This window comes from Varroa jacobsoni, unplaced genomic scaffold, assembly GCF_002532875.2.
Source record: "Varroa jacobsoni isolate VJ856 unplaced genomic scaffold, vjacob_1.0 scaffold_1080, whole genome shotgun sequence".
Taxonomy (NCBI): Eukaryota; Metazoa; Arthropoda; class Arachnida; order Mesostigmata; family Varroidae; genus Varroa; species Varroa jacobsoni.
Window position 1 is genome coordinate 43832 of NW_019213982.1, and position 13858 is coordinate 57689.

At 37.6% G+C, this 13858-nt stretch overlaps 2 protein-coding genes across 2 annotated transcripts in view; one reads left to right on the top strand and one right to left on the bottom strand.

Moving 5' to 3' along the window:
- Nucleotides 1–2213: 2213 nt before the first annotated feature.
- On the top strand, nt 2214–8313 carry P58IPK (dnaJ homolog subfamily C member P58IPK). The gene is made up of 7 exons (XM_022843874.2): nt 2214–2463; nt 4378–4519; nt 5035–5158; nt 5333–5541; nt 5782–6160; nt 6806–7226; nt 7337–8313. Exons 1-7 carry the CDS (start codon nt 2406–2408, stop codon nt 7450–7452), a joined length of 1449 nt encoding a protein of 482 aa, XP_022699609.1. The 5' UTR covers nt 2214–2405; the 3' UTR covers nt 7453–8313.
- Nucleotides 8314–9118: 805 nt separating this feature from the next.
- Nucleotides 9119–13858, bottom strand: part of Syt4 (Synaptotagmin 4) — an 82000-nt gene continuing 77260 nt past the window's right edge. Inside the window, exon 9 of the mRNA XM_022843875.2 lies at nt 9119–12052. Coding sequence (XP_022699610.1) covers nt 11963–12052 — 90 coding nt within the window. The 3' untranslated portion in view covers nt 9119–11962. The remainder of the gene's footprint in view (nt 12053–13858) is intronic.

Genomic DNA, 13858 nt, shown 5'->3' on the forward strand with positions numbered 1-13858 from the left:
ACTGTGGTATTTGTTTAAACCCCAAATGAACCTCGCCCACAATGATCTCCGAAAAAACTATCTTTGCAGCTGTGCGACTCGAAGCAATTAAAGTTACTGTAGGTACGTGAAATATGAATTATTGATAATTCAAAGAGCAAATACAAAATGGATTTTTATTTGCTTACAGCAGACAATGGCTTTTTTTGATAACGTAATTATTAAGGCAAACAACTTTTAGAATGATAATGTTGATATCTGTCTAATGTTGATGTTTACGTAACTCAAAAACAGTAGTACTAGGATGCAAATCAGTTCAAAGATAGATATATCACTGTGGGCTGCTGTGCATAGTGGTTCAAGTAGTCTAAGAATCCCCATATTAAATTAGTAGTTAAGGAAAAATGTGTATTCTTCTAATAATTTAGCGGAAAACACAAGCTAGCCTGCAGTGACCACCAAGGTAAACTACGAAAAGACAAATTAAATGCAGCGCATCAACCTTATACTGCGCTGCTGCTTGACACTCCCCTCTAACGTGTCAACGTGTAATGAAAAAAAAAGTGGCGCTATGAGGCGCACAGGCAACCATAATGAGCAAAACGTGCTCGGTTCTGCAAATGTGGCTACGTATTTATATGAGTTTATGAATAGCATGATTCGACGGTGTAAGTCTTAGTGCAGCCATTATACAATATGTGAATTAATAAACGTATCACTAGGTAAGATCGATTTTGGCTTAGAAAATGTAAACCGCAGTTGTTAAGAAATCATTTGTAATGGTATGATCTAGTTCTGTACTTTTAATAGAATTGGACTGTTTCTATATTATATTGCTTCAAGCACTACGCTGAGTTCAACCGGCTTAGGAGCACGTCCCAGACAGTTGAAAGTGACTAGGCAATTTTAGTTCGGAAATGTTCCACTAAGATAATATTGAATCAGTCGGTCGTATTTATTTTTGATATCAATCATTTTGGTTAGTCAAACTTGCAGCCGCACTGCAGGGTTAATTAGGTAGGAAAGAAACAATACGAAATATCTTGTTGTTGTTCTATTTATACAACTACGCCGCACACATGTGATTTTTATGATTCGAGTCCGGGATAACTAATTTCCCAGATTTTCGACTATTGTGAACGCCTGAATTAAACTAAGGAGCCTAACTTGTCATAGCATTTTCAACGAATCAACTAAGATTTCATTTGAAATCCAAATGTTGTGTTTGATTACGGTTCATTGATTTTTAGTTGCTATATTGTTCAATACGAGAAACTGATTTTGTTGCTAACTAGCCACCTCGTTGGACTTGTAAATATCCTTAAATATATCCATGTAAATAAGTTAAGTCAGTTTGTTATAACATATGCTTTGTTTTCCGAGTTCAAACGCTAAGGTGCACCTGCATGATACTTAATCATAGCCTATTGCCATATCGGTAAACCCTTTGTATAATAAATTATTCAGGTATCATGTGGTTCACTCATAAAATACTGATGTACGCTAAAGATCGTTTAATTTCAATCATAATTTTTACGGTCTGAAAGACAGCATTGCAAGTAAACGTATTTTTTTTTCAAAAGAAATCCGTACAACAATGTGAGAGGTTTGTGAGGTGGGTATCAGTAAGTGATATTACAGATGTTTCCTTTCTTGCATAACGAACCCTTATTTACGAGAGAAAGACCTAGCATTAGATACTCACGCCTTCCTTATATTCCATGACTCATTCAAGTTGTTAGAGAATACATGCTAAAGGTATGAATGCCATAACATCTCATATACAAGAGGCGCAACATTTTTCCTCCTCCAGTACAGGGATTTTTCAAGGGAGATTAGTATTGTGTTTTTACATTAAACCTTTTCCATTGATGTTACTACTGAAATACTTTATAGATCGCTGACGCAGTTATTATTTTTTGTGGATATTCTATTTAGCTAGCGCACTCCATAAAAATAAATCTAACCAAGTGCTTCTGTCCGTTAGCAGCGTCTATTAATATCCGTTCATATCGACCTAAAAAAGAGGTTTTGTTCACGAGACGTGAATCGGTGCTTGTGGCTTCTAGTCCATCAGCTTATAGTGTACCCTGTATTGTTTATATTTTAAACCTGCCTATTTTAAAGTGTCAGCTGTTTCTCCTCGCGCGAGTCGTCTGCAACAAATTTGGGAGGCCACTTCAGCGCCCCCTAGCACCGATTGGCAACCAATGGGAGTCGCACACGAATGTTATTATTGTCAAGCTATAAGAGCTGACGTGTGGTTCGTTTGTGGTTGTGCTCGATTGTATAGTGTGCGTGAGTGAAACACCGCTTCGCGTTCGGTTCAGTTGATTTGTGGAGACCCTGTTCGGCACGTCTAATTGACAACGGTTGTTCGGAAGAAGAGCATTCGGCAGATATCCGTGAACCCCCGAAGTAGTAATATGGGGGCTCTCACAAAATTGAGCGCTCTGATTATAGTTGCATTCACCGATCTATTGTGTGAGTATCCACTAGAACAAATTATTTGAAGCATATTAGGGTATACAGGGCAGGGTATACAAAATGTGCAGTAGTCATTTAGCAAGAAGATAGCTAGTTCTTGTGCTGTGCAAAAATCTATTACATTGGTATACTAAGTACTGACTTATAAGTCAGTATATTAGGTGGGTAAATATAGGTTTGCGTGTCTTTCACTAAACAGAGAAGTAATATTAGGCGCGGGTAGCTAGCGCAAATGATAGCGATTCGAGAGTTAAAATTTAACTGGTTGAATACTTAGTATATAGATTTTCTGGCGCAAAACTTTGAAAAAGCTCTGTGTCATTCCAAACGACTTTAAAGTATTCAACCGATAGTGACATAAGTCATATCTTATCGGCGATTCCATTATCGAAGCAGTCAAAAGCGAGCATCAAAAGAGAAATGTAGAACCCAAGAACAGCATACAGTAATACCAGGGTGACAATGGCATACGCTTTTATTATGTTATTTCCGGATATAAAGAACTGTTTTATTCAGTCCAAAACGTTTACGGATATACGGGGCTTGCGTTCTCCTTTTATACTGAGCTCGGGTCTACGTGGGCCGTGCAGCTGGTTCTTGACTCCGCCTTCACACGTCTTTCTACTCAAAAGAGAATCGGTTCCGAACGGCTTGCAATGGGATTCTGAGTAGCGCTCTAATCCGAAATTGTGTACCAGTAGTCTGCTATCAGTTAAACCAGCGAGAAGCTTGCTAATCTAAGCGACCAAAATTGTATTAACTGAACGATATAGTGGAAAAGTAAAATCATACAAAATCAAGAATTGTGATTTTATCTGCGTTTAATTAAGGAGCTAACTTACGGCGACAACTAAGGGCTGTGTGTAAGGTGCTAGTTTCGGCAGCAGGAATCTCCCTTCACTTAAAGCTGTCTCACAGATTTTCCTTAGCATCGATCGTATTGTCTGAACTTATTAAAGTTTCACACCGAATTTAATAATCAGCCAATCTGACTAGAGAATCTGCAATACAACTGCCTTAGAATTGCGGTTACCAGCAATGTGTGAATTTTCAAATAACAGAATGCAGTAGAGGGCTTTTGAATCAAACATTGGATGTCATATGGCACCGACACGTGAATATGGTACAGGCTGAAACATTGTGACCGTGGTTTTCTGATGTCGTTTATTATTTCGATTTACCAGGTCCAAGCAAGTCGCCATATGGGCATTAATATTTCGGAACACTTTGCTCTGGGTATGCGTATGGCGGGAAGTCAAGGAAAGCTTAATACTACGCATCGTTAGACGATTTCCACTACGAATTACCATACTATTTACATAACTGAAAATGAATTAGTTGATATTTGACTGATCAAGTTCTGTCATTCATTTTTATTTGTAGTCTAAAATGTTGTATGTTACCCATGTATGGCCAAACCCCGGCCATTCTGGGGACACTATGCAATTGACAATTAAAAGTCAATTGTTTGAACTGTGATCTTTCTCTCGTATGTGAAACAAAAGAAAGTAAAAAATGTATTTATCAAATAGGTAAGTGAACGCTTTAGTCGCGTCTATGAACTTCGGTGAAAACACGCTTCGTACTAAAGCATTTTCTTTAATTTTTGTCCGATTCGTCGATTAAACATTGCGAAATATCGACAATTATTCCGAAAGTGATATGTCTATTAAAAGAGAAGCAGGTTCAAGACGAAGTATTTGAAGCTGGATACAAATTGTACAGATAAATCGGATAATATGTTATTAAAGTTATCGTAAAAGCTCAGCTCCCGTTTAAACTGCCACATCTGTGCAACGCTACGTTGCTGCCTCAAAGCGTGATACGAGTGCTTTATTTCAGCGAGATACAACACGGAAGATCAGTTGATTACATTCCTACTAATGCAATGTTTAACTATTTTGCTTTCAGCGTATGTATCATGTTCCGGAGTGGAAAAACACCTTCAGATGGGTATGCAGTTTCTCCAGAGAGGGGCATATCAGGATGCATTGTCACATTATCACGCAGCTATCGAGGGTGACGATACGAATTATCAGTCCTTCTACTGGAGGTTTGTTCTTTCTTGGCATTGTAACGTGTGGTTTTCGGCACCAGTTTGACGAAATCAGAATATTGTATAAACGAAATAAGTTTAGTCTGTATGTTGTATAGTAGTAATTCATAGTTGTAGTTCTTACGATTTTACAAATACTAGTGCAACCAAATACTAAATTGTTGTTCACTTTAGTCCTCTTGGGTACCATAAACTGTCGTCTAATATGGATGTAAAGTTGATTCGTAAGCGACTTCAACCAAATCCGCCTGTGTATTGTAAATCTGTAATTGTCTGTCTGTTTAGCATCGTTAATGTTATTACTGCATTTTGTAACGCAGATGTAAGAAATACAAACAAATGACGTTACAAACGTATGTGAACATGCCTGATTATATAATCTGCAAACACAAGGGTCACAAAATGGCCGCAATGTTGCTGAAGCAACAAACGAGACAAACATGAATGGCCGCCATGTTTTGAATAAATAAAAATTAATGCTGAGGCCGTTCGTTTGCGAATTTTTATTCCAGAGCCACGGTATACCTCGCTTTAGGGAAATCCAAACTCGCCGTTGAAGATCTCAATCGTGTTATTGAACTCAAGGATGATTTCCTCAAAGCCAGAGAGCAGAGAGGTAACATCCTACTCAAACAAGTAAGTTAAAATATAAACCTGAATCAGGAATTGAGCAGCCGCAAAGCGGCCCTCCGTAAATTAAAATGCATTTTGTAGATGCATATATTTAACTTTGCAACGTGGTTAATTATGTAAATTCGCAGCCTTTGCCTACGTATAATTCAAAGTTGTTATGCTGGCTGTTGTTCGCAGGGTCACCTAGACGAAGCTCACATTGACTACGAGTTTGTGCTTCGTTTAGAACCAGATAATCCTGAGGCGTTGCACCACTACCACATGATCGAAGAACTTAAAAACGATATTGCGGTTGCGGTGCAGCTCCACGAGCAAAATAATTGCATGGGAGTCATTCACATACTTCAGAGAGTTCTTGAACAGTGCCCGTGGAATCTAAAACTGAGGTAAATTACGCATGCAATTTCTATTTAGTAAGTCAGATTCATCAATTTTTTACTTAAAATTTCAATACTGACTGGTACGCTTTGTGGGAGGTTGGACCACTAAACTAACTTTTTTAGATGATTTGTGAGTCCACTGTTATATATACTATTTATGTGTGATTACAATGTGCAGTAACTTATGAGGAGAACCTAGTTTTTTTTACTGATGTTGGTGTTGTATATTGTGTTTGGACTACTTAGAGAGCTACGTGCATCGTGCTACGAATCTATCGGTGACATACAGTCAGCCATCACGGATCTCCGACCAGCGATTCGATCTGTGCCAGACAATACCGGTGGTTATCTTCACTTGGCACAACTCTACTATAAACACGGAGACCCCGATGACTCTTTAACTACCATTCGCGAATGCCTCAAGTTGGATCCTGATCATAAGGAGTGTATGGCCCTCTATAAAAATGTAAAGAAGTTAGCGGGACAAGTTAAAAGTATGCAAGAGCTATATAATGCGGGAAAGCATGCTGAATGTGTCGAGAAAGGTAACCAAGCACTTTTCAAGGAAAAGGCTTTGAAGATGGTCGGACTTATCAAGACCAAGCAGTGCCAGTGCGCTAGTAAGGTTAGTCTATGTATTTTGCAATAATTAACTCTTCAAGTTTAAGCAGTTGCTCTATTCAAAACACGCGCCTTTCTTGAAGCACCGTTGACATTACGATGACTTTAATAAGACTAATTGGTTAGGCCTGAGCAACATGTCAGCATGTTGGATAGGATACAGTTTTATGACGGAAAATGATACCTAGATATAAGAATATTTAGTTATAATTGAAGAACAAGCTTGAACTTCAATGTTATTGAACTTGTGAACTTGAATGTGATGTAAGGTAACGTAGGTAACGAAGTAGTATAAAACAGGAACCGACCCAAACCTAGGGGTAAGCAAAGGTGTAAATTCGGTGGGTAGTGTATTTAGAAAACCCTGCCGGAAGTGAGTTTCTACTAAGTAATAAGGAATAATAAAGGTTTCTGGTTTTTGGGTGAGGGAAGCTCTTAAAAGAAGCTGGTCGTTTGGGTGAATCAGTAAGGGGACACAATCATGGGAGAGTATCAAAACTACGTACTTATGGTGCACACTCTATCAATAGCGTCTTAAACGTAGTAAATCACGTAAGTTTTACTGACCTCCACATAACACAGAATCGTATATGCCAATCTGGTAACCTATTAAATTCAGCACCTAACAGATTTTATTTGTCGATTGCAGGGTGGCCAGCAAAGCGCGGTGCAAATTTGTACCGAGGCACTTGCACTCGATCCACAAAATTCTAATATTCTTTGTGATCGTGGTGAGGCATATATCAACCAAGATGATTTTAAAAACGCCAAGCAAGATTTCGCGGCCGCCCGTGAGTTGGATCAAGAGAGCCAGAGAGCCGGTGAAGGCCTTAAAAGAGCACAGAAACTGGAGAAATCCCGTGGTAAACGAGACTACTATAAAATTCTAGGTGTGAAGCGGTCAGCCAGTAAAAGAGAGATCGCAAAAGCGTACCGAAAACTGGCGGCAGAGTGGCATCCCGATCAGTACCAAGGTATCGATAAGAAAAATGCGGAGAAGAAGTTCATCGACATCGCAGCTGCTAAGGAGGTCCTTACAGACCCTGACAAAAGGGCGAAATTCGATCGAGGTAAGTTCTGGACATAAATCAAATTGGTAAAATTATTCCCGTTTCTTTAATTTTTAAATCAAATTTGAAGTCCAACATTGGCGACCTTGAACGTTTTTTTTTGTTTTCAGGAGAAGATCCCTTGGACCCAGAGAGTGGACGTTCAGAATTTAACCCTTTCGCACAAGGCGGTTTCAACCCATTTTCTGGAGGCGGCGGAAGCTTCCACTATACTTTTCCCTTTTAGGCCATTCCAGCATTACGCATACAGCTTTTCGTTTGAACGGCAGAGAAGTATAATGCTGGATACGAAAGATTTCTTGCATTGCGTCACCAACCATCATACATCTATGCTCTTTTGATGCAATTTGACAGCACAAGTATACTTCGGTTCCGTTAAGGATGCAGTCATCTAGAAAACTCAGCAGGAGCCGAGCTCTTCTGGGAGTGTTCTTCAAATGGGTTGCGAGAAAGTGTGTGTGAACGCATAAGCGAAAAATGTAGTTGTTCCAATTTTGCAACCAAGCGTTCTACCGGCCTTCTTCTAAGACGTAGAACCTACCGCCATTTTTGTACAGTGCCGATCCATCTTCGAAAACTAAACTAATCAATTAATTGACTAAGTCCGATAAAAGTCTTTTGGACGCACTAGCGGCGAGACGGAGAGTTGCTAATTGAAATGTGAAGTTGACGACGTGCCGTATATGCGTCCCTGTAGACCAATAAAACTAGCTTTTTTGCTTCGACAGTATCCCTAAAATGGGACACGGCACCCGTTTGGTTTTTCTGTGCGTCATTTTTAGTGCATATACATATACAACTGACATTTGTAAAACGATGTGATTAAAAAATTGCGCTGGCTACATTAAATTGTCGATAATATGTGACCACTGCTGCTTTCGTAATGCCAGGGTTGTTAATGATGTGATGACTTGTTCACGCCATTTAACTGTGCGCGAAAGGAAGTCTCGGATTAGCATATGAGTTTGTATTTATTTTAGGTATATAGAAATTCAAGGGGTCTTAATGGAGAGCGCGCGGGAAATGAACGCTAATGTAAAAATATGTACATAGAAAAATAAAAAGAATTGCTATTTTATGAACTAGATTTGGATTTGTGATTTATGCTACGTTAGACTGAATATTTTATATTAGATTTGCTTACCTGTTACCTACGTGAACAAATAGTAGAGTTGCAATTTTCACATCTGTAGCATTGCTGTTTTTTGTTCCGTGTATGCTTTGTAAAAATCCATATCCTGATTGTAAAAACGTAGATGTTGTACCTTTATAGCTATGTTTATGCCATTGCTGTTTTTTGCTCCGTGTATGGTTTTTAAAAATCCACATTTTGCTTGTAAGGACAAAGATGTTTCCCGTTTAAGCGAAGCAAGTTATAGCTCCTGTTCAGCGTATACTCTATCAAATACGTTAACTAGTTATCCACTTGCACTAGTGAGATATATCAGAAATGCCAATGCAGATCTTTGTGCATTTCATCAGCGGGTACTCATTGTCATGACGAATGTATATCTGGTTTTTAAACCTCAGCTTCGTAAATGACTAGTGTATGCCGAAAATAGATAAGTTTCGTAGTCCAATGTATGCTGTATCCAAAGAAGCGTTCTTGCATACCGTGGAGCTCTCAACATTCTAAAAAGTTACGGTAAAGAGAAGGTGTACACAAGATAAGTCGAACTGTAATCTCGAGAGTATGATTTTTAACACTAAAGTTTCGAAAATTCATTTTTCCATGGGAACTATCTTGGTATGGCAATTTTTTGCATTCTAATAAAATTTTCACAAGGTTCTTGCAAGTGATTCGCCTATATGGGAATTCGGACATAGTATCGCAATACATTTAACTGAATAATTCTAAATGACATGGTTTAAAATGAAGAAAACATTGACGCTTTATGGTGAATCTATTAGTTGTCGTTTATTGTAATTAATATTGTAGTTGTCTTAATTATTGTTGTTGAAATCGTTGTTACCATTTCAGTTGTTGGTCCAGTTATGAATGCGGGGTACATTCAATACACATTATAACGAAGCCTTGCTTTTTTGCCGTATCATGGCGGGTAGGGGGACGAAAAATGCAATATTTCGTCTTCCCTTTTCTCCGTTAAATGAGCGAAGTAGTTCGAACGGTCTGGAACCTAATTCTGCAGAGTGTTGCTAATGATACTCTTGTTATGTCGTTTGCTCGCTCTACCCTACCTTTATCTACAAACAACCATACTTCAATAGTTCTGTTCTCCCCCGCTACCCTTCAACTGGTCAAAATCGAGGTTCGTTATGTTCTCTTCTCAATATGCAAAGCTTTATTGTTTATAAATAAATTCCAGTCCGTTCAGCTGTTTCGTTACACGCCTTGGCTAAACCTTTGTATTTATGAAGAAACCACAAAGGCCGAGGTCTGAACCTCAGTCCGGTACATGGACGTTCAATATTTACTAATTTATTGAAATTCGTGCTTGTCTAGTTACCATTTTCTTATGAATTATCTCTGTCACGACAATGCAATATTTTGCGAGAAATAATAATAACCATAATTCACCTTCTGCGAAAACGCGTATAGTTCCATTTTTCAAAATTGCTGGGTTTAACTGTTAGTCTTTTTTCTACGCGTTACCGCATTCCAATAAGTTATAATCGTTCTCGTTTCAATATTAAGTGTTCCTTGTGTTATATTTGCTGTAGATATTCACGTCTTAGACAAAATATAATTTTCTCAATGGTTTATTTCTCTGATTATACTTCAAGATTTGTCTGCACCTCCGCTTATGCTTTCTTTATACCTCGTAATTCGAAAGACGATGCGTACATCCATGCCGGTAGATCGAGTGCTTACTAGTTCTATGAGTACAATTATTTTGTCGCGATATCTGCGGTTGAATCCGTGTTGCTCCTTTTCCTGTACTAGTTATCGTTAATTATTCCCTTTTTGCTGTGGTTGTTATATAATAGTCTATTTATCGTTAGTTTTTCTATTACTTTTATATTATTGTCGCTTTGTTGTTAAGAAGCAATGCATTTCAGTTGCGAAGCTCGAGGGTGGTTGTTTCTACATAAAACATATATTATTCTTTGCCTCATATCCCACCGTCGTACTAATTTCTATCGGTATCTTTATTCAATAACGGTTTGGGTTTATTAGTTGGTTTGTTGTTTGATGTACCTTAGTTAAATGTGTATTCAGTCCGTCTGTGTCTTTTGTCTTTGTCTGTGTCCTCATCATCCTGATTAGACGTGTCATCAACTTCATTATTATTATGTTAGTGCTTCTTTTTTTGTTGTCTGATAACTTCTGTTACATCTGCTTCACTTCTATCCACCTTTCCTAGAATCCGAGTGATCTACTTCCGCTTTTGTTAGTCGCTTTTAGAAAAAAAGCAGAGTGAACATTTTTCCTCTTGGTTCCATTATGGTAGCGTCTCCAAAGGCAATATCTCATCTACCTCGGTGTGCTTTGTTTATGGTTTTCGGGTATTTGCGCTTTTAGTAAAGCTTTTATTGTTAGAAATGATTTCTTTTTTTTTCGCGTATGAACTTGAAACATGACAAAATAAAAATACGATATAGTCATTACTTGCAGTTACTTGAGGTGGCTCAAGGTTACGTTATATTCCTATTGCGTTTCTACCTACCTCTGGTTTCATCGACGTCATCAACAAAAGCTCTAACAATTCCTGAATATTGCTGCTCATTTGCTGTGACGCGAAAAGTCACGTCTCTTTTTTTGTAATACGACTCCCAATGTTATTAACTGAAGCTGCGATTTCCCAACATATTTGTTATCAATTCCATCAGATTTCCCCCAGATTTCGTTCTTGGATTTCGTTTTCACGATATAAGTAGTCGAATTGGTTTGGAGCGAGTTAGCAAATTGTTTGGATTATAAACAGCTCGTTAAGTTATATAAAGTGGGTCGGGAACAAGGATAGACATCTTAGCTTTACTTCTGACAGACCACAACTCATTAATACTACGCATAATCCTTCTTTGCTTTTTATCGTCTCCTTCAGCTACGGCTTTTCTTGCAGTTGGCATGATCTTTTTCGTTATTTCGAAATCCCATCATTTTCGTTAAGCGGGATGTACTACCAGTTCTCTTTTTCCGTCTAGTTTTTACCCTGAGTTACTTTTTTCCTCGTTATTAGAATTTTCGCTCTTGTATTAATTCCCCTTTGCAACTTTTAGATGTATTTAGCTACATTTGGCAGATGTCTGCACTCTTCTACATAAGAGGCGTTTCTTTTATATTTTTTTTGTTTGTCGAAACTGTACTTACTTTTATTTGTCATTCCACTTCCTCATAACACTAGAATCTGTATGTGAAAACTGCCCCAGATTTTCTCCTGACGTTCAAATGTTTTATTGCGATCATTTGTTGTCCGTAAATACTGTTTATATGTGATCGCAAAGATTTTTAGATGGCGTGAATTGTTGCTCTTTATATATTTGTCTTTCAAAAGGGCGCAGGCTTCTGTCTGATTTAACTTGTGTTTGCTGCCTGGGTTCACTGTTATGAGTCTTTGCTCACTGGTCATTTAGTCTTGCTCGTTTTTTTTTGCTGTTTTCACGCTATAACAGCAGCGATGGAATAGATCAATATATTATCGTATCCATATATCTTTTGTTTGTGTTATATATTACCATTGTTTATACGATTCGTGTGAAATGTTTATGTGTGTACTTGAATGTTAGTTGTTTGTGTAGTAGCTTGTGTTGAGTAATCGTTCTTCTTCCGGTATCTACTCCTTGAGTTTGTGCCATTCGGCGATCTGTCTCCGGGGCGAGGTGCACACGTCTGACCAGTGCTGTCGCGCAGCTCCAGACTCCACCTAAGCATAAGAGATAAAAACGGAACCATGCGAATCCATTGTAATTGGCAACGAATTTGTTATTATTATTTCTGTCACAAATCTATCCAGTGTCAGTTAAAAGTATAGGGATAGGAGTTAGTGCTGTAAAAGGAAAAATAGTTTATTGAATGACACTAGTTAACGGAAAACATATATTGAATGATCGAAAAGATATTTATGGTTTCTAAGCCAAAAGTTGAAGAGAATATTTGTTATATCTTAAAACGAAATTACTAAACTGAATATGGGCCATTTTGCATTGAAATCTAGTGAATACCATGAAAGGAGTTTTGTAAAGACAGGAACAGCTGATAGTCTAATGGTGCAAGACCTAGAGCCTCCAGCGGAAACATCAAAATTTTCCGCCGAAGGTTCTTCCAGTGCTGTCGTCTTGCATTTTCATCGTTGAAAATGATGCCATTTCTATCCATTATCTCTTCAATATATAACGCATTTCGACCATAAACAGCGCACATTTTGTAATGGAAGAATAGGCAGAATTTACGCCCTTATTGCAATAAAATAGTGAAATATAGCGAATTGTTGCAGAAATGTCCTTTATTTTTAAAGCGCTTCATGCTATGCCATGAAAGCGTTTTAGGCTTATAATACTATATTATATAGTACGTATTTGGCGTGGTTATTGTTTCTACGATGAAATACAAGAAATTGGTATTTGCCTTTTTAGTTCCACTTAATTGTTTTTCTTAGCTTTTCCCCCAGCAATATCTATTTTAACTGAAACGGAATAAACTATATACTTATACATTTCAAATATATATTGTTTTAGATATAATAGATTTTAGACGAAACTAGATAACGAAATAATAACTGCAGTTAAATTTGCAGAAATATGTACGTATGTACTGCGGTGCGTCCACCTATTTTGAGCTTGTTCATTCTAAGGTAAACTCTAAAGTACATAGCGATATAATGATGTCACATGAACATCAAGTCATTGAAAATATTATATACTAAGATAAAAGGTAATTTAGTTTGTTAGGGAGGCTAATATAACTTTCTATTAAGCCCATGTATGGGACTCTGGATGCTGCTAAATTCAAGATCGCATCGGGTTTAATACAGGTTTTGACTCAGTTGCTTATACAAAAAAAAACTTTAGACCACACTGCTTAAAAGGCATGGATAATACTCCTCAAGACACCTTCGACAGCATCCTTCCAAAGTGCAGGAAGGTCTGACTATAAGCTTCTTAGATGGTTGATTGTTACGAAGTGTTAAAATAACAACGTATTGAGTTATTTTAGTTTTGCTTCGCCACAATGCTACTTCATTGCCTGTAATTTATGGGGCGTTAAGAACTGACTCTAAGACATGAGGAATGATATTCGGCTCCCTCAGGGCTAGTGTGCTATCTATGGCACAAAATTTAAACAATTTTAAATGGAGAAAATTTCGCATATTTAAGATATGGGGTTTTGATTAATTGTGCCACACACTTAGGATGGCGTGTGAACGGTCTAATCTGAAAGCCCTATACCATGGTCAGCTGTTTTAAAAATTTCCAAAATGTGTTGAATTTTTTGTTCCGTGAAATAAGTACAAAAGTTTGTTATGGGACAATCGATGTTTTGTTTTTAGATTTGTTGCCATCACACAAAACAAGAATATAAATATAATAACAAATCAATACAAAAGAATCCAAACAAAAGGTCAGATAATTACAAAAATAATTTGGGTGCTGTGTTGTTTCTCTTAAAAATTAGCAAAGTTTTTGTAATCTGTTTTTGGAAAAACTTTATTATATCTCGAAAATGGACTAAT